The 18569-nt window shown below is 44.9% G+C and overlaps 1 protein-coding gene and 1 pseudogene across 6 annotated transcripts in view; both read left to right on the top strand.

Annotated features, from left to right (window-relative positions):
- The first annotated feature begins 10177 nt into the window (after positions 1-10177).
- LOC129022507 (small ribosomal subunit protein uS8-like) lies at positions 10178-10634 on the top strand (annotated as a pseudogene).
- A 4486-nt stretch (positions 10635-15120) lies between these two features.
- APP (amyloid beta precursor protein) overlaps positions 15121-18569 on the top strand; it is a 283222-nt gene continuing 279773 nt past the window's right edge. For 2 of the 6 annotated variants that reach the window (XM_054468711.2, XM_054468707.2), the window contains exon 1: positions 15245-15503. In XM_054468711.2, coding sequence (XP_054324686.2) covers positions 15447-15503 — 57 coding nt within the window. In that variant the 5' untranslated portion in view covers positions 15245-15446. Of the gene's footprint in view, positions 15504-18569 lie in introns of all 6 variants that reach the window. The other 4 variants (XM_054468708.2, XM_054468710.2, XM_054468706.2 and 1 more) reach the window with 4 other exon arrangements.

Here is an 18569-nt window from a genome sequence, read left to right as displayed (position 1 = left end):
TACAAATTACCCATCTCAGGTATTTCTTCACCGCAATGCAAGAATGACGTAACACAGAAAATTAGTACTGAGAAATGGGGGCATTGATATAAAGATATCTGAAAATATGGAAGTAACTTTGGAACTGGGCAGAGGTTGGAAGAATTTGGAGAGCTCAGAAGACAGGAAGATGAGGGAAAGTTTGGAATTTCTTAGAGACTGGTTAAATGGTTGTCACCAAAATGCTGACAGAAATATAAATAGTGAAGTCCAGGACTGCCAAGGTCTCAGATGGAAATGAGAAACTTATTGGGAACTGGAGCAAAGATCACATGTGCTATGCATTAGCAAAGAACTTGGCTGCATTCTCTTCATGCCCCAGGAATGTGTGGAAGTTTGAACTTGTGAGTGATGACCTAGGGTATCTGGCAGAAGAAATTTCTAAGCAGTAAAGCATTTAGGAATTAACCTGGCTGCTTCTAGCAGCCCAACTCAGATATAGGAGAAAAGAAGTGACTTAAAGCTGGAACTCATATGTAAAAGGGAAGGACAGCATATGAGTTTGGAAAATTTGCAGCCTGGCCATGTGGTCGAAAAGCTAAGCCCATTTTCATGGGAAGAATCCAAGCAGGTTGCAGAGCAAACCACTTGCTAGAGATATTTGCATAACTAAAAAGAATCCAGATGGTAATATCCAAGAAAATGGGGAAAATCCCCTTGAAGGTATTTAAGAGACCTTTGCAACAGCCCTTTCCATCACAGACCCAGAGGCCTAGGAAGAAAGAATGGTTTTGTGGGCTAGGCCCAAGGCCCCACTGCCCTGCACAGCCTTGGAACACTGCTGTCCATATCCCAGCCACTCCAGCTCCAGCTGCGGTTCAAAGGGGCCCAGGTACAGTTTGGGCTGCCACTTTGGAGAATGCAAGCCATAAGACTTGGAGGTTTCCACACAGTGTTATGTATGTAGGTGCACAGAATATAAGATTGAAGAATGCTTGGCAGCCTCAACCTAGATTTCAGAGGCTGTACAAGAAAGCCTGGGTGCCCAGGCAGAAACCTGTTGCAGGTGCAGAGCCTCCAAAGATAAACTCTACTAGGGCAGTGACAAGGGGAAGTGTGAAGTTGGAGACCCCACACAGAGTCCCCAATGGGGCATGGCCTAGCAGAGCTGTGAGAAGGGGGCCCCTGCCTTTTAGGCCTGAGAATGGCAGATCTACCAGCAGCTTACATCTTGTGCCTAGAAAAGTCACGGCACTCAACAACCTGTGAGAGCAGCCATGAGGGCCGTATCCAGCTGCAAAGCCACAGAGGCAGAGCTGCCCATAGCCTTGGGAGCCCACCCCTTGCTCCAGCATGCCCTGGATGTGGGACGTGGAGTCAAAGGAAATTATTTTGGAGCTTTAAGGTTTAATGACTGCCCTGCTGGGTTTTGAAATTGCATGAAGACTATAGCCCCTTTCTTTTGGCTGATTTCTCCCTTTTGGAATGGGAATGTTTACCCAATGCTGGTACTCTTGTTATATCTTGGAAGTAAATAACTTGTTTTGATTTTACAGGCTCATAGATGGAAAGAGATGAGTCTCAGATGAGACTTTGGACTTGGAATTTGGACTTTGGACTTTTGAGTTAATGCTGGAACAAGTCAAGACTTTTGGGGACTGTTGGGAAGGCATGATTGTATTTTGAAATGAGAGAGGGACATGAGATTTGAGAGGGGCTGGGGCAGAATGATATAGTTTGTATATTTATCCCCACCCAAATCTCATGTTGAATTGTAATCCCCAGTATTGGAGGCAAGACCTGGTAGGAGGTGATTGGATCATGGGGGTGGGTTTCTCATGAATGGTTTAGCACCATCTGTTTGTTGCTGTCCTTGTGATGAGTGACTTCTCATGAGATCTGGCTGTTTAAAGGTGTGTGGCACCATGCTGTCTCTTGTTCTTGCTCTGGTCATGTGACATCCCTACTCCCCCTTCACCTTCCATCATGACTGTAAGCTTCCTGAGGCCTCACCAGAAGCCAAGCAGATGCCAGCATCAGGCTTCCTGCAAAGCCTGCAGAATCATAAACTGATTAAATCTCTGTCTCTTTTTTTTTGAGATGGAGTCTCATCTTGTGGCCCAGGCTGGAGTGCAGTGGTACTATCTCTGCTCCCAGGCTCAAGTGATTCTCCTACCTCAGCCTCCTGAGTAGCTAGGATTACAGGTGCGTGCCACCACACCCAGCTAATTTTTGTATTTTTAGTAGAGATGAGGTTTTACCATGTTGGCCAGGCTGGTCTCGAACTCCTGACCTAAGGTTATCCGTCCACTTCAGCTTCCCAAAGTGCTGGGATTACAGGCATGAGCTATCGCACCCGACCTCTTTTCTTTATAAATTACCTAGTCTCAGATATTTCTTTTTGGCAATGCAAGAATGGCCTAATACACCAAGATTTGTGTTTTCACCATTTTTTTTCTGTTTATAACCATGTTATTTTACTGTTCATCTGAGAAAAGAACCTGGCCTGTTAGTATGTTTTATCAACTGACAAACTCACCAGAATAAAGTCGGTATTAGGACCCTTGGTTCTGCAAGATTTAGATAACAGAATCTGTTTTCACTGATTGTTAGGAAACAGAAATGATTTTCCTTTTAGACCTAGCTCCCTAAACCTTTTCCTTGTTTTGCTTTTTGGTACAATAATGAGGGCTGGCAGGGCTACTTGACACCATTAGCAGTAGATGAATTTTTCAATAAGGACTAACAGAGAAAAACTATGGAAATTCTGATTTATCGTTTGGCCGAGAGAGTTCTCTGTCTCCTTGTGCCCTTGCTCTCCGTGTATACTTTATGAGACATCTCAGCAAAGGCATCTCTCAAAATTAATCCCATAGCTGTCTCCTTCAATTCTCCTCCTTGAAACTCTTCACCAATCTTCATAGGGCCCTGGCCACTTCTTGAGGCCCTCCCACCAGACGATTAAAGGCAATACAGTGAATGAAAGTCTTATTCCGAGACTTGTCTTTGTAAACTTAGTGATCCTTCTTCCTTTTCACTTATGAAAATTTAAAGAGAAGCAGTCTCAAATGTGAATTGAATGCCGTCCCATTTCTCCCCCAAACTGGGAAGAAGCTGATCATATACTTGCACATTTATATAATAAATATTCAGACTCTAATCTGGTATCTTCCATATAACATACACTTTAACTCCTATTTTAAACTTTCAAAAGGCTTTTTATGGCATCTTATGCCCTACTTTAAAATGTCTGTCAGCCTAATATTTCTACCTTTTTTTATTAATTTATTTTCAAGGTCATGTGTGAAAACAACTTTCAGTGAAAAGAACCCATCTGCTTTGACAAAAATGTACACTATAAACCTTCACTTCTATAAGGGTCTAAAAAAATCCAAGGGTTTGATTCGAATGCTTCCAAACCACGTTCCCTAAAACATGCTTTGTGCAACACTAGGAGTCGGTGCAGCAAACAAAAACAAAGAATGGGGAGAGGGGCCAGGTAGGCACAGTGGCTCATGCCTGTAATCCCAGCAATTTGGGAGACCCAGGCGGGTGGATCACTTGAGGCCAGGAGTTCGAGATCAATCAACATGGTGAAAACCAGTCTCTTCTAAAATACAAAAATTAGCTAGGTGTGGTCGTGTGTGCATGTAATCCCAGCATTTTGGGAGGCTGAGGTGGGCGGATCACTTGAGGTCAGGAGTTCAAGACCAGCCTGGCCAACCCCATCTCTACTAAAAATACAAAAAAATACTAGGCGGGTACAGTGGCACACACCTGTAATCCCAGCCACTCAGGAGGCTGAGGCATGAGAATCACTTGAACCCTGGAAGCAGAGGTTGCAGTGAGCAGAGATCATGCCTGGGGAACAGAGAGAGACTATGTCTCAAAAAAAAAAAAAAAAAAAAAAAAGGGAGAGGGAGCGATGCTACATACTGAAGCTACCTACCCTCTTTAAAATTCAAAATGTAGATTATCATCTTAAAGAATTGTACGCATTTTAAAGTGAAGATATTTTATAATTTTATTTAACCTCTTATTTCTCAAAGTTACTTGATTACAGAATTTTTCGGGTATGCATGCAACACCGAGCAACATACGACCAAGTTAGGGTTCCATGGTACACGTTTGGAACTTGTGCTAGAAAATGTTATTCATTATTTTATAAGAAGTATTATTCCAAGGCATCTATGCATTGGGAAATAATCTTGATAAGAAATATGACTCGATCCCTTCTCATACCATATTTACAGGGTATGGTGGTTAACTTTATGTGTCCACTTGTCTCTTAGCCCATCCTGGGTTAAGGGATGCCCAGATAGCTGGTAAAATATTATTTCTGGGTGAGTCTGTGTGAGTATTTCTGGAAGAGATTAGCATTTGAATCAATAGACTGGGTATCAAGAACCCATCCTCACTAATGTGAGTGGGCATCATTCAATTAACTGAGCATAGGAATCATAAAAGAGGTGGAGGAAGGCAAATTTGCTCTCTCTTCTGAAGCTGGGACATCCATCATCTGCTCCTGCCCTTGACTTCAGAGCTCCAGGTTCTTGAGCCTTCAATGCCAGCAGCCACTCTTCAGCCCTTCAGCCTCAAATGCAAGATTACACTGGCTTTCCTGGTTCTTCGGCTTGCAGGGGGCACATGTTGGGACTTCTTGGCCTTTATAATCTCCTGAGCCAATTCCTATAAGAAGTGTCTTTATATATCTATATATATCCCATTGGTTCTGTTTGTTTGGAAAACCCTGATACACAGGGCTATCTATAGCTCACACCCCAAGTACTAAGTAAGTCTCCAAATGACTATTAGGTTCCTATAAACGGAAAACATATATGCTTATTTTGTAATATCAGGTTGTTAACTTCATCTGAGTAGTCTTCAGCACATATGATGGGGATAAGTCATCGGTTATGACAGACAACTTCTGGAGTTACATCACCAATGTTCATCTATCACTCACCTTTTCTTCAAACTTTATACATCATATTCAAGTTAATTCCTATTGCATGTACTTCTGATTTCTACATACAAAATGAACATTAAATTTATTATTTCCCTCATTTAAAAAAAAAAGGTTTCAGGCCGGGTGCAGTGGCTCATGCCTGCAATCTCAGCACTTTGGGAGGCTGAGGCGAGTGGATCACTTGAGGCCAGGAGTTCAAGACCAGACTAGGCAACATGGTGAAACCCCTATCTCTACTAAAACTACAAAATACAAAAAAAAAAAAAAAAAAAAAAATTAGCCAGGCGTATGTGTGCCTGCAATCCCACTCCTACTCAGGAGGCTGAGGCAGGAGGATAGCTTGAGTTCTGGAGGCGGAGCTTGCAGTGAGCCAAGATCACACCACTGCACTCCAGCCTGGGCAAGACAGCGAGACTGAGACTGTCTCAAAAAAAAAAAAAAAAAAAAAGTTTTCAAATCACTTTTTCTCCTTTGCAGTTCAGCATTGTCACTAAAGGTGTCCAGGTAAGACAGAACTGGGTACAAACCCTCCCTTCTCTTCCCCTTACTCTTTCACCTCTTCATTTGTGACATGCAATGTTAACTCAATACAACTCACGAGTATTCAGAGATCCCATCTGTATACGTCCTCAGCTTGACACACTGTAATCCTTAGGCATCCTTATTAGTAATAAGGTGTCCTTGTGTGATTTTTCACAAACTTTTCACAGACCCTATCTATGGTCATTCCTGGAACCTCTGGCACATTCTTCTCTCTTTTCTTCCCAATCTCAACTTTTTCATCCTCTGAATCTCCGTATACATTCCCCGTGGACAAGCCTCTAGAAACGTTAAAATGTCAGATCGTGATTGGGAAATCTGTAGTGAGTAGTTGCCCACTGCTGCCTATTCCATCTGACCTAAATTCCTCAGCTCTTCTAACATTAAGACCCTTCCTGGCCGGGCGTGCTGGCTTATGCCTGTAATTCCAACACTTTAGGCAGCTGAGGCAGGCAGATCACTTGAGGTCAAGAGTTCAAGACCAGCCTGGCCAACATGGTGAAGCCCTGTCTCTACTAAAAAATACAAAAATTAGCCGGACGTGGGGGTGCGTGCCTGTAATCCCAGCTACTCGGGAGGCTGAGGCAGGAGAATCACTTGAATCCAGGGGGCGGAGGTTGCAGTGAGCTGAGATCAAACCACCGCACTCCAGCCTGGGTGACAGAGCGAGACTCAGTCTCAAAAAAAAAAAAAAACCTCTTCCTATAGCTAACTCCCACTTACCACCCCCATCATGAACACTCTTGATGCATTTACATGGTTTCTCCTTCAAACATCCTCCTTTTCTTCTTTCTTAATGGTTGTTATCAAATACCCTGAAAAAAAACAAAAACAAAAAACCTCCTCTGAAGGTCCCTTATTCACCCTTCCAACGCTACAGGTCTGTAACTCTCATTTTCTTTTTTAAATTTTTAAATTTTTTAAATTTATTTTATTTTATTTTTTTGGATGGAATCTTGCTCTGTCGCCCAGGCTGGAGTGCAGTGATGCAATCTTGGCTCACTGCAACCTCCACTTCCCAGGTTCAAGCAATTCTCCTGCCTCAGCCTCCTGAGTTGCTGGGATTACAGGTGCCCACCACCACGCCTGACCTCAAGTAACCCACCCACCTCGACCTCCCAAAGTGCTGAGAATACAGGTGTGAGCCATCGTGCCTGGCCAAAATTTTTAAATTTTAAAAAATATATTTTATTTTTTGTAGAAACAGGGTCTCACTTTGTGCCCAAACTGGTCTTGAACTCCTAGGCTCAAGTGATCCTCTTGCCTTGGCCTCCCAAAATGCTGGGATTATAGGCACAAGCCACCAGGCCTGATCCTTAATTTTCTTCTGATGAATTCACATATATGAGCACAAATACTTTATACTAAATTGTATTTACTGATGTACTTTTTTTCACTGTGCCTTTTCTTTTTCTTGCACAGATATTTTTCTCATATAAACATTAGCTCCTTAATGGAAGCAAATGAACCAGTTTTTTTTAATTCCCACCCAAAGTGAGAATATAAAAATTTTTTATTGATCCACCAATACTGAACATTTTCATTTCTAATAGTTATATTTACTTTAACTGAATAAATTACACATGGGACAAAAATGTTATTTAAGGGATAAAGTTGGGTGTTTGCTCAGGGACAAAGTTGTATATTGAATGATTATGGTGCTTTTGTGAATTTATCATCCAAAAGACCATCATGATGGCTAAATAATAGAAAGGAGAGCTTTAGTGGCAATATCAGTTTGCGAACCCGGAAGACATAGTCTTCCGTGTATGCTGAATGTGCTCTCTCTTCAAAAGAGGGGAAGGACAGTTGGGTTTCATGCCTCACAGTGTCCGTGTCACACAGTGGAGTCATACATATTCAGCAGGTTTGGAGGAAAATATATACATATTTATGAGGGGAGCTGAGTGCATGTGCAATGGGTAAATATATATGTGACATCCCATGTACACTTTGGGGCAGGGTTTTAGTGTTAAAATGAGGTAAAATTTGGCTCTTTACATCAAAAGGTGAACTACAGGACCCAAAGACAGTTTGTGCATAGCCTCTAATAAACTGGCTGAAACTGGCTTAAGGTCTGCAATTGCTTATCAGAAAAGAATGTTTGTAAGGCTGGTCCTCATTCCAATTAGAGTTGTAGTGGTCTGGGTTGTAAATCACAGGATGGGTCTGATAGTTCCTATTATTAGGGAGTTTAGAGCCATAGAAATTGAGAAATTGGTCATGCCAGCCAGTCCCCGAACCCTAACCCTGTAGGTAACTTTGTTTCCTTAACCTTACAGTCCATCTTAGGTGATAAAAGGGTGTCTGTTTTGGTACCTCAGATCACAAATTGTTGGTTGGTTTATGTGTTTGTTTCATCACTCAGGATGTTGTTTCTTTAGGCGATGTGAATCTGAATTCTCAAAGCTTGTCAGACTGTAATGTTCCCATTCATTTTAGGTTTAGGTCATGCTTCTCTAGCCACAGCCTTCACTTGGATTTTAAAAGTCGAGTTACTCATCAAAGTCTCTAGAACACGAAAGACAATCCCTAGGTATGATTTGACTAGTAAAAAAGAGATCCAGCTGCCTTGAAGCATAAGATCCCCTCAGCTCCAATGTCTATCACTAATATTCAGTGTGGCAAGGATCCCAGGCCACAGAGCTGTGGCTTCCTGCAGCTGCTCTGGGGAGTGACTCTCTTGGAGCATGTATGTGGTCTTCCATTGTGCAGGACCAGCCCAGTGGCATCCTTTCAACACCTCTGGCAAGCAGCCTTTCCAAGCACGGTGCCGTCTGAAAACAGGAGGCATATCTTTCACATCCTAGGCAAATGCCCTGGGGAGCAGTCAGGGTTTTGTCTAGTTCTCAACAAACTAGCTACAGCTCCATCCCTTACTCCCACACTCAAGAGAGATACTAGAATACAACTGAGAGTAGCCTGATATGATGCTAACCTTGAGTTGCTTTTATTTAAATTAAAATAAGAGTAAATCAACCAGGCACAGTGGCTGATGCCTATAATCCCCGCATTTTAGGAGATCAAGGAGTGTGGATCATGAGCTCAGGAGTTTAAGACCAACCTGGATAACATGGCAAGACCCCATCTCTACAAAAAGTACACAAATTAGCTGGACATGGTGGTGCGCACCTGCAGCCCCAGCTACTCTGGAGGCTGAGGTGAAGGATCACTTGAGCCCAGGAGGTAGAGGTTGCAGTGAGCTGAGATTGCGCCACTGCTAATAATTAATTAAATTAATAAATCATGCCACTTTAATTTATTTATTAAATAAATAAAACAAGAGTAAATCACTCACAAATTTGGAGCTTTTATTAGCAAAGCATTACTTAGGGGATCTAAATAAATAACACGGGGTTGACAGCCATTGTGCTAACTGGCAGCCCCTGGCAAGCTCAAAGCCAGGATTATGCTGGTCACTTAAGTGACAGCTATTGTGAATTGTTGTTCTCTCAAGAAAAAAGAACCGATTTCTATGGTAAACCAGGCACTGTGCTGGGTGCCTTTATAATTCATCACCACACCACCTAATGAAAGGAGCATTTTTCAGAAACTGTAGTGGTCAGGCTTTCTCAAGGTCTGAGTTCTTTTCCACCAGAGCATATTGTTGCCCTATTATCCAAAGTTCTCTAAGGAAGAGAACTGATGTAACACCCACATGGCTCCATTAAATCTTCTGGCTACTTGATTGATTTTCATACTCCCTACCTCTGGGGTTGGTATGTACTATCTCTTTCTTTCTCCTCTCTTGTTCTTCCTTTTTATTCCATAAAATACAGGAATATTCTTGTACATTAGTCCTTGCGGTAACCTTGGAATTACTACATTCCTCAAACAAGTTATGGAAGCCAGCTGCCAATATTGGTCCCCGGTTAAACAGTGAATTCTGTTGTTCCATAGAGTTACTACTGAAATACCTAAGCCCATTTGTAAAATATAATTTAGTTGATCTGAAGGCTGTCTCTAAAGCAGTTTTATGTAGTGATTACAGAGAAGGACTAATCTCAAGAATATTTTATTGTTTAAAAAAAATGTAAACATTTTATGGATGCACTAGTGAAGTAAAGACCAATAGATGAAGCAGTAATTTTAATAAAAGGGTAAGTAAAATGTCACCTCCTCTGCCTATATTCAGGTCTGTTAGGTATGTGTAGTTAAATGTAGGTATGTTAGTTGATAATTATTTATTTAAGCATTTCTTTATGTCTACTCATTAAAAAGAAAAAAAGATTAAAAGAATGTTACTATGTGAAAAACTGCCCATCACTGGGGAAAAGAATTTTATTATGCAAAGCTTCAATGCTATTTACAGCTTAGACTTTTGTAGGTATTGAAGGCTGATGTTGAGATAAAGAAGTTAACCATGTCCTTCTGTCTTGGAGAAGGTAGAAAGAGATGAGAATTAATATAATTCAGGATCTACTTCTGGTCTTTGATGAGGAGTTAGCACACGGTTCTGGGAGGAAAGACAGGTTAAGAGGCATGTGAAACTCTCAAATACATCACTGCGTCTGCCAACATAGAGGATACCCAGCAAGGTCACATCTTCATGGAAAGCATGGTAACTCCCAACACTACCGGAAGTCTGGAGTGGCTAAGTAATCCATATATTCAACCAGGAAGCAGCTAAAGAAATATTCTAATTACCACTCTTTCCGCCATCTTTCCGCGCTGCCACAATGGTGCGCAATGAATGTCCTGGCAGATGCTCTCAAGAGCATCAACAGTGCCTAAAAGAGAGGCAAACGCCAGGTGCTTATTAGGCCGTGCTCCAAAGTCATTGTCCGGTTTCTCACTGTGATGATGAAGCATGGTTACATTGGCGAATTTGAAATCATTGATGACCACAGAGCTGGGAAAATTGTTGTGAACCTCACAGGCAGGCTAAACAAGTGTGGAGTGATCAGCCCCAGATTTGACGTGCAACTCAAGGACCTGGAAAAATGGCAGAATAATCTGCTTCCATCCCGCCAGTTTGGTTTCATTGTACTGACAACCTCAGCTGGCATCACGGACCATGAAGAAGCAAGACGAAAACACACAGGAGGGAAAATCCTGGGATTCTTTTTCTAGGGATGTAATACATATATTTACAAATAAAATGCCTCATGGACTCTGGTGCTTCCAAAAAAAAAAAAAAAAGAAATATTCTAATGACCTAGGAAGCTTTCTGATTTCAAAAGGACATGAATAAAAAGTAAAAGGAATCCACTCCCAAGGACGGACATGAGAGTAGCTTAAAATGTGAGAATAATTTTAGGGGAATTTTAGGGGTTGGTTATAGACTTATGTTCCCCCAAAATCCGTATGTTGAAGCCCTAACCCCCAGTACCTTAGAACATGACTGTATTTGGGTAGGGCCTTTGAAGAGCTAATTAAATTAAGGCCACTGGGGTGGGCCCTAATATAGTCTGACTGGTATTCTTATAAAAGGAGGAGATTAGGACACACAGAAATACCAGAGGTACCTGTGCAGAGGAAAGAACGTGTGAGGACTTAGCAAGGGTGCAGCCATCTGCAAGCCAAGGAGACCTCTGAGGATTCCAATCCTACCTGCACCTTGATCTTAGACTTTTCTGGAACTGTGAGAAAATAAATTTCTTGGTTTAAGCCACCCAGTCTGTGATATTTTGTTATGGCAGCTCTGGTAAACTAATACAGATTTTAAATGTCAATAAATGTCAATGTTTAAGCTTTGACAAAATTTTCTAAAAGGAAGTATAAAAGGTCATTTTCTTTCTTTTCAGAGCCTGATGATTGCAGGAGGGGTAAGCCGGCTGCATGGGGATCATGATGCAATGCCGATGCAGGACAGAGAGAAAGTAGATCTCTTCCATTTCTTTTTTTTTTTCTGTTGAGTTGAATGATCTTCCAACTGAAAATGAAAGAAAGGTCATTGGAAATAAAGGCCAAAGATGAGTGACAGGATTATAGAATAAGTCTTAGCTGTTCTAAAGAAGGACGTATTATGTACCCCCACCCCCAAATTCATATGTTGAAGTCCTAACCCGACAGTGTCTCAAAATGTGACCATATTTGGAGATAGGGTCAAAGATGTAATTAAGGTTAAATGAGGTCATTAGCGTGGATCCTAACCCAATATCTGATGTCCTTATAAGAAGAGGAGATCAGGGCACAGTAAGACACAGACGGAAGACCACGCGAGAATACAGGGAGAAGGTGGCTATCTGCAAGCCAAGGAGAGAGGCCTCAGAAGTAACCAACCCAGCCAACACCTCGATTTCAGACCTCCCGTCTCCCGAAATGTGAGGAAATACATTTCTGGTGTTTGATCCACCCAGTCTATGGTAAGTTACGGCAGCCCTGCAGGGCTCATCTGGCTCAGACTTAACGATTGCTTTTGGTGATATTTATGGGGCACAGATAACAGCCTAAATACAAGACGACAGAAACGCGGCCCAGCAGACTATGCTTAAAATAGAAATGGGGTATCTGGACCAATTGGAGTCTGCAGTGGGATGCGGTTACTAAAACAGTCAAATGCAACATGAGGCTCCAGGCAGAGTGGTGGGCAACATTTCCCACGTTGCAGCAGTCAGAGCACACTTCGAGTACTGTAAAAAGACACAGACAAGCCAGAACACATTTAGAGAATGGCCAAGGTGTGGAAGGAACCAGAAACCATGCCATTATGCGACTGTTGAAGGAAGTGCCTGTTTTACCTTGTGAAGAGAAGACTCTAGAGGAAGGAGTAGCATGAAAACCGCTGGCAAATTTGTAAAGATCTGAAGTGTGGAAAAGAATTATTCTGCTTGGTCACTGGGGATATAAGGATATCTGAGTGGGAGTTTAAAGGCGGGGGATGTGAGCTTTAAATGGGATAAGAACATTCTAGTAACCAGAAATGCCCAAAGATAGAATGCACAGTCTAGAGAGCCAGTGAATATCTCACAAATGGAGACACTTGAAACTAGGATGGGGATGCTGTTGTAGGAATTCCAGCAGACAAGTGGTTGTTGGTTCCTTCCCCAACTTTGTAGGGTTATAACTAGGGATGTTCCTGCATTTTCTGCTTGGAGGATCTGGAAGATACCTCAGGGCAGGAAATGGCATTAAATGCAGAACAGAGCTACTGGCTGAAAAGCAAAAAGCCATCAGGATCTCTGAGTAGTGAAGGAACCAGAGAACACGCAGGCAATGTCCATCATTCTGACGCAATTAGCAGCATAATCATCTTCCCCCAGGAACATCTTGACCAGGGAATGTGTCGGTGTGGTGAATTTCAACAGTGGAAAGAGAAACTGCTAAATCTAAGAACTTTAATTTTTATAGATTATGATCTCATCTCTACAATTTTGAATTTCATGCTCAATAAAAGTCCCTCACTGTTTTTTTTTTTTTTTTGAGACAGAGTCTCGCTCTGTCGCCCAGGCTGGAGTGCAGTGGCGCGATCTCGGCTCACTGCAAGCTCCGCCTCCCGGGTTCACGCCATTCTCCTGCCTCAGCCTCCCGAGTAGCTGGGACTACAGGCACCTGCCACCACCCCCGGCTAATGTTTTGTATTTTTAGTAGAGACGGGGTTTCACCGTGTTAGCCAGGATGGTCTTGTTCTCCTAACCTCGTGATCCGCCCACCTCGGCCTCCCAAAGAAAAGTCCCTCACTCTTAAACTAAAACTGCCTTCTCCTTCCCAGAGCTGGCTTCATGGGCATGCAACCCTGGGAAGTCTCACAGGCCCTGCGGTGGGAGGAGCCCCAAGCTTGTTTTAACGCTCTGCCATTGCCATCTTAAAATTCTTAATTTAATTTTTTTTTTTTTTTTTTTGAGATGGAGTCTCGCTCTGTCGCCCAGGCTGGAGTGCAATGGCACAATCTTGGCTCACTGCAACCTCCGCCTCCCAGGTTCAAGCGATTCTCCTGCCTCAGCCTCTGGAGTAGCTGGGATTACAGGCATGAGTAACCACGCTCGGCTAATTTTTGCATTTTTAGTAGAGATGGGGGTTTCACCATGTTGGCCAGGCTGGTCTAGAACTCCTGACCTCAGGTGATCTGCCCACCTGGGCCTCCTAAAGTGCTGGGATTACAGGCATGAGCCACCAGGCCCGGCCTTAAAATTCTTAATAATGTAACAAAGGGTCTCACGTTTGCATTTTGCAGTGGACTCTGCAAGATTTGTAGCTTTGGACCACGTTTCTCTTTGCATTCAGATACCTTCTTTTTTGCCTTATTTGCTCATGCAGACCTGGAACAAATACAGAATTGCGGTGGGTAAATGCGGTGTAGAAAGTGAACAACTGGGTTTGTCCTGTCACTTTAGACTTTTCCCTGCTGTCCCAACTCACATCGCTTACTGGCTGTTAGATTTGGGAGTTCATTAGCTTCACTTTCCTGATGTATAAATAGGAATAATAATAGTAACAGCCTCTTTGGCTTTTGTAAGAAGTAAATGACATGAAGCGTACAAACAAATACTGCATGACAATAAATATTTGTCCTTATTTGTTGAGGACATCCAAAGGACATTCAGGGGCAAAAGTAATCCAAGAGTCAAGACTGAATGCCTAGTGCGGGAGAAGACACACAAGACACCATTTAAGGGAACTGGTACAGAAATGACTTCCCAGGAAGTCTGTAACCCCGCTGGCTGAACCATCCTTCTCGGCCTAGGCACCCTTCTCAGCGCAATGAGCAGGTTAGAGAAGGCAGGCTGCAGTGCAGCCCTCGGAAGGGCCAGAGCACTCCCTGGCTTCAGTCCTTCGCTGCAAGCCCTGTGTGGAGTGGGCTGTGGCTTGGTAAATAAATGCTACTTCAGGTCAAGAGCAGGGGATACATCTGAGCAGTTCTAGAGCATTCTAAACTATCTGGACACTAACTGGACAGTGGGCGGTTTGTGTTTAATCCAGGAGAAAGTGGCATGGCAGAAGGTTCATTTCTATAATTTAGGACAGACACGATGAAGAACAAGGGCAACGTTTGAGGTCAGAAGTCCTCATTTACGGGGGTCGAATACGAATGATCTCTCCTAATTTTTCCTTCTTCCCCAATTCAGACGGATGTTACATCCCTGCTTAACAACAAAAAAAGACCCCCCGCCCCGCAAAATCCACACTGACCACCCCCTTTAACAAAACAAAACCAAAACAAACAAAAATATAAGAAAGAAACAAAACCCAAGCCCAGAACCCTGCTTTCAAGAAGAAGTAAATGGGTTGCCCGCTTCTTTGCCAGGTCCTGCGCCTTTCTCCTTTGGTTCGTTCTAAAGATAGAAATTCCAGGTGGTTCGTGGCTGCTTTTGACGTTGGGGGTTAAAAAATGAGGCTATTGCTGTCTCAACAAGCAAAGAAAATCCTATTTCCTTTAAGCTTCACTCGTTCTCATTCTCTTCCAGAAACGCCTGCCCCACCTCTCCAAACCGAGAGAAAAAACGAAATGCGGATAAAAACGCACCCTAGCAGCAGTCCTTTATACGACACCCCCGGGAGGCCTGCGGGGTCGGATGATTCAAGCTCACAGGGACGAGCAGGAGCGCTCTCGACTTTTCTAGAGCCCCAGCGTCCTAGGACTCACCTTTCCCTGATCGTGCATCGTCCCTCTCCTGGCCCCAGACTCTCCCTCCCACTGTTCACGAAGCCCAGGTGGGCCGTCGGCCGGGGAGCGGAGGGGGGCGCGTGGGGTGCGGAGGGCGGCGCCAAGGGCGCTGCACCTGTGGGCGCGGGGCGCGCGGGCCCCTCCCGGCGCGAGCGGGCGCAGTTCCCCGGCGGCGCCGCTAGGGGTCTCTCTCGGGTGCCGAGCGGGGTGGGCCGGATCAGCTGACTCGCCTGGCTCTGAGCCCCGCCGCCGCGCTCCGGCTCCGTCAGTTTCCTCGGCAGCGGTAGGCGAGAGCACCCGGAGCAGTGCGCGCGGGGGCCCCCAGAGACGGCGGCGGTGGCGCGGGCAGAGCAAGGACGCGGCGGACCCCACTCGCACAGCAGCGCACTCGGTGCCCCGCGCAGGGTCGCGATGCTGCCCGGTTTGGCACTGCTCCTGCTGGCCGCCTGGACGGCTCGGGCGCTGGAGGTGGGTGCCGCGCCTCGGAAGGCGGGGGGAGGCGGCACGGTGGGGACCCGATACCACCCAAGACCTTAACCCAAGTCTTTAATGCAGAGAAGCCGGGGGTCCGTCAAGGGGACCCCTCTCCTCTCCGCCCCCGCTTGCGGACGTCCAGCGCATCCGCGCTTTCGGCCCAGCCCTGCCCCAGGGACTCGCGCTCCGGCCCGCGGACAGGGAGCGGGCGAGGCGCTGGTCTCCCTGGTTCCGCGCCAGCCCGGGGCGAGAAGGGTAGGGGGCGACCCTGAGCCCAGACCCCGACTCATTCCCTGCCTCGGAAGCGGGGGCCAGGGGAGGCGAGAGACATTCAGACAGGGGGGAAGGGGGAAGGAGCACGTGGGGAAAACCGAAAACGCAGCGTCCCTGAAGCCAGTCCTCTGCTGTTGAATCGTTGCCCTTTCCTTTCTCTTGGGCCCTGGGGAGGAGGAGTCGGAGTCGGGACAGCCCAGAAAGCTAGGGGCCCCTCGCTTTTCCCTGCGTTCTCCGCCTCGTTTCACCTTCTCCTCTCACCCCCATCCCCCTTCCTTGCTCCAACCTCCTTTCGCGGCTGCTGGCGGCGGCCGCCTGGGTGCGACCCTAGCCCGAGCCGGCGTCGGGGTCGCGCACCGCCTTCCATAGGCAAACTTTGTGCATTTCCGCGTCTCCCTTTTGTGTAAGTTGCGAGAAATGGGAGGGGTCGGAGACCCATAGCCACCCCGCGCCTTCCCCAAGCGTGGACGCCCCGGGAGTTCGCTCGCACCCTAAGCTTCTGCCTGAGAGGCAGAAGGTCCCCGGGAACAAAAGCCGCGACACCCCGCCCTCGCCTTGGGCCGAGCCGCGTTAGTCTCAGTGCGCCACCGAGGCTCCCGCCCGGTTCCCTTCTCGGCGCTCCGCGTCCGCCTCAGAGGGGGCAGAGACGCTGTCGGGGCCTCTGGCGGAGCCTCGGGGCCCCTCTGCTTCCCACCCTCGGATCACCTCCGAGGCTTAATTCTGTGCTGGGCTGTAAAGTCCTTGGCGGGGAGGAAATAAGGCGGAGAGTGGGATGTGCGTCTGGAAAGGGCAGTGGTGGATGGTGGGGAGGCGCGGGCTCTGTCCTGTGCATCCAAGGAGGCGTTTGTCTGATTAAGGCGCGGCCTCTTTCCTGGCAGCTCTGGGGACTCTGGTTTAGTTCCCCTGGGGGCACAGGATGCTGGGGAGGGTCCGAAGGGTCTTTTTTTTTAGGGTGCAGATAAAAGAATCGAATTGAGTGAAGATTAAGACGGAGAAGATGGCGCCTCTGCAGTGCAGCAAAGAAAAGCTGTGTGGAGGCTGCAGCCTAGTGAAATCCACCCACCACTAGGTGTATAACAAGTCTTCCCCATTCATCCAACTCTCGAACATTCAGCTAACGCCTGTGCACAGTGACTGTTTTTCTTTACATCTGAAGATGCTTAGAAGTTGTTTGCATGACAATTGGGCCAGAGGAGGTTGTATTTCACTTCGTTTGGGTTCCTGTTTGGCATCTTAACGTTTGCAACCTTCATTCCCCCTTTTTCCCCTCTTTTCCCCCAACCTCCTAGTAATTTTCCAAAAGAAAAAAAGCAATTTCCGGACAGATGTTTTCCTGTAATTTCACTGAGGCTGTACGGACTATCACACCATTAGTTTTTTAGTTTCTAATTTCCAAGGTCATTGAACTTTTTTCTCTTCTGATTTTTACCCACAAGTGGCTCAGGAATCACCTTAGGGCTAGTTAAGACAGGTTGTTTTAAGAGTTAAAGAATTTCGTTTTCCATGTTTTAAAAAAATGCACTTAACTAAGAGAATTCTGATTTCTCTCATGACTTACATTTATTTGTAGAATTATTCCAGTTTTCCCGAATGGTCTTACTACAGATTAAAAACCATACATTTAAGGAATTAAAAGCATGTGATAACCGTATTTTTGAAGCTTTTGTCAAAACTTAAATATGTAACTTTGTTGAGCAGTATTTCTTTCTGTATAAAAAGAGGAAGCATGTAGGCAGATTCGAATTTAGTTTTTGGTCTGTTTAATTGCATTAATTTGCTCTTTCTGCCATCTTTTGGGACCTTTTCACTAGCTATTGTTAACTCCTTTAAAGGGTGGAGGTGAGATTCACATCATGCCATTTTGCGAAGTGTTGGTAGAAGGGTAGGTAATTCAGTCTACTGAGGTTTGAGGGTGGTTTATCTGGTTCTCCCTGTGTCCACTGAAAAGATGTAATTACGAGTTGACTGTCTTTTATAGAGCTTAGAAAATAGGTCTGCTGCAGGTGGCTGTAGAAAAGAAATGAATAAGGGCAATGATAATGGGGCCTTGGCTGTCGGGGGAAACACGGTTATTATCTGGGTTGATGATTTTGGCTGGTATGTTGATAGAGGTGTGAGTTTAACAAACCCTAATCTGTATGATGTTTCACTACCCTAATATTTATTTATTTATTTATTTTTAAATCTAGCTTCGTCTTAAGTTTATTTCCCTCTGTTGAGGGTTTAACCTAGTCACAATCATCTTACCTTTGTGGTAGTGCTAATTTATAGTTTATGGAAACCTGCTGCTACTGACTAGTACCTCCCTAAAGGTAGAAGCCGACACACAGAGTAGTAAAGCTTAGGTTTGATGGTGATCTGTAAGGAGTCACGGTTCTTGCTAATCGGTGAGAAACCATGGTAACTGGCAGACTGCAGAAGCTTTTCTCTTGTCACCGTAACCAGCAGAGGCTCCTGAACGACATTTGCAAGGCTATTAGTACTGCGGAGAAGTTATTAGATGGAATAATACTGGTCCTGACTGAGGAATGAAAAGGAACATGCAAGTTCACGAGGTTAAATGAGGAATGGCTGATTCAAAAAAATTAAAAAGAAATAATGTGATCAACAGTATTGGTTTGAAGGAGTGGGAGAGGTTATCTTTATGTTGTCTTGTTGCTAGAGGATCTCTATTTTATGTTACTGTTTTTTGCATACTAGAGTCTTCTACAGATATTTGTATGAATGTTGTCAGTCATTCTGGAAATAAGCAGAGCTATTACTTGCATTTCACGTGGCCACTAAACT

The sequence above is a fragment of the Pongo pygmaeus genome, chromosome 22 (assembly GCF_028885625.2).
Source record: "Pongo pygmaeus isolate AG05252 chromosome 22, NHGRI_mPonPyg2-v2.0_pri, whole genome shotgun sequence".
Lineage (NCBI taxonomy): Eukaryota > Metazoa > Chordata > Mammalia > Primates > Hominidae > Pongo > Pongo pygmaeus.
The sequence above is the reverse complement of the archived record's forward strand: the minus strand, read 5'-3'. Positions and strand labels throughout refer to the sequence as shown.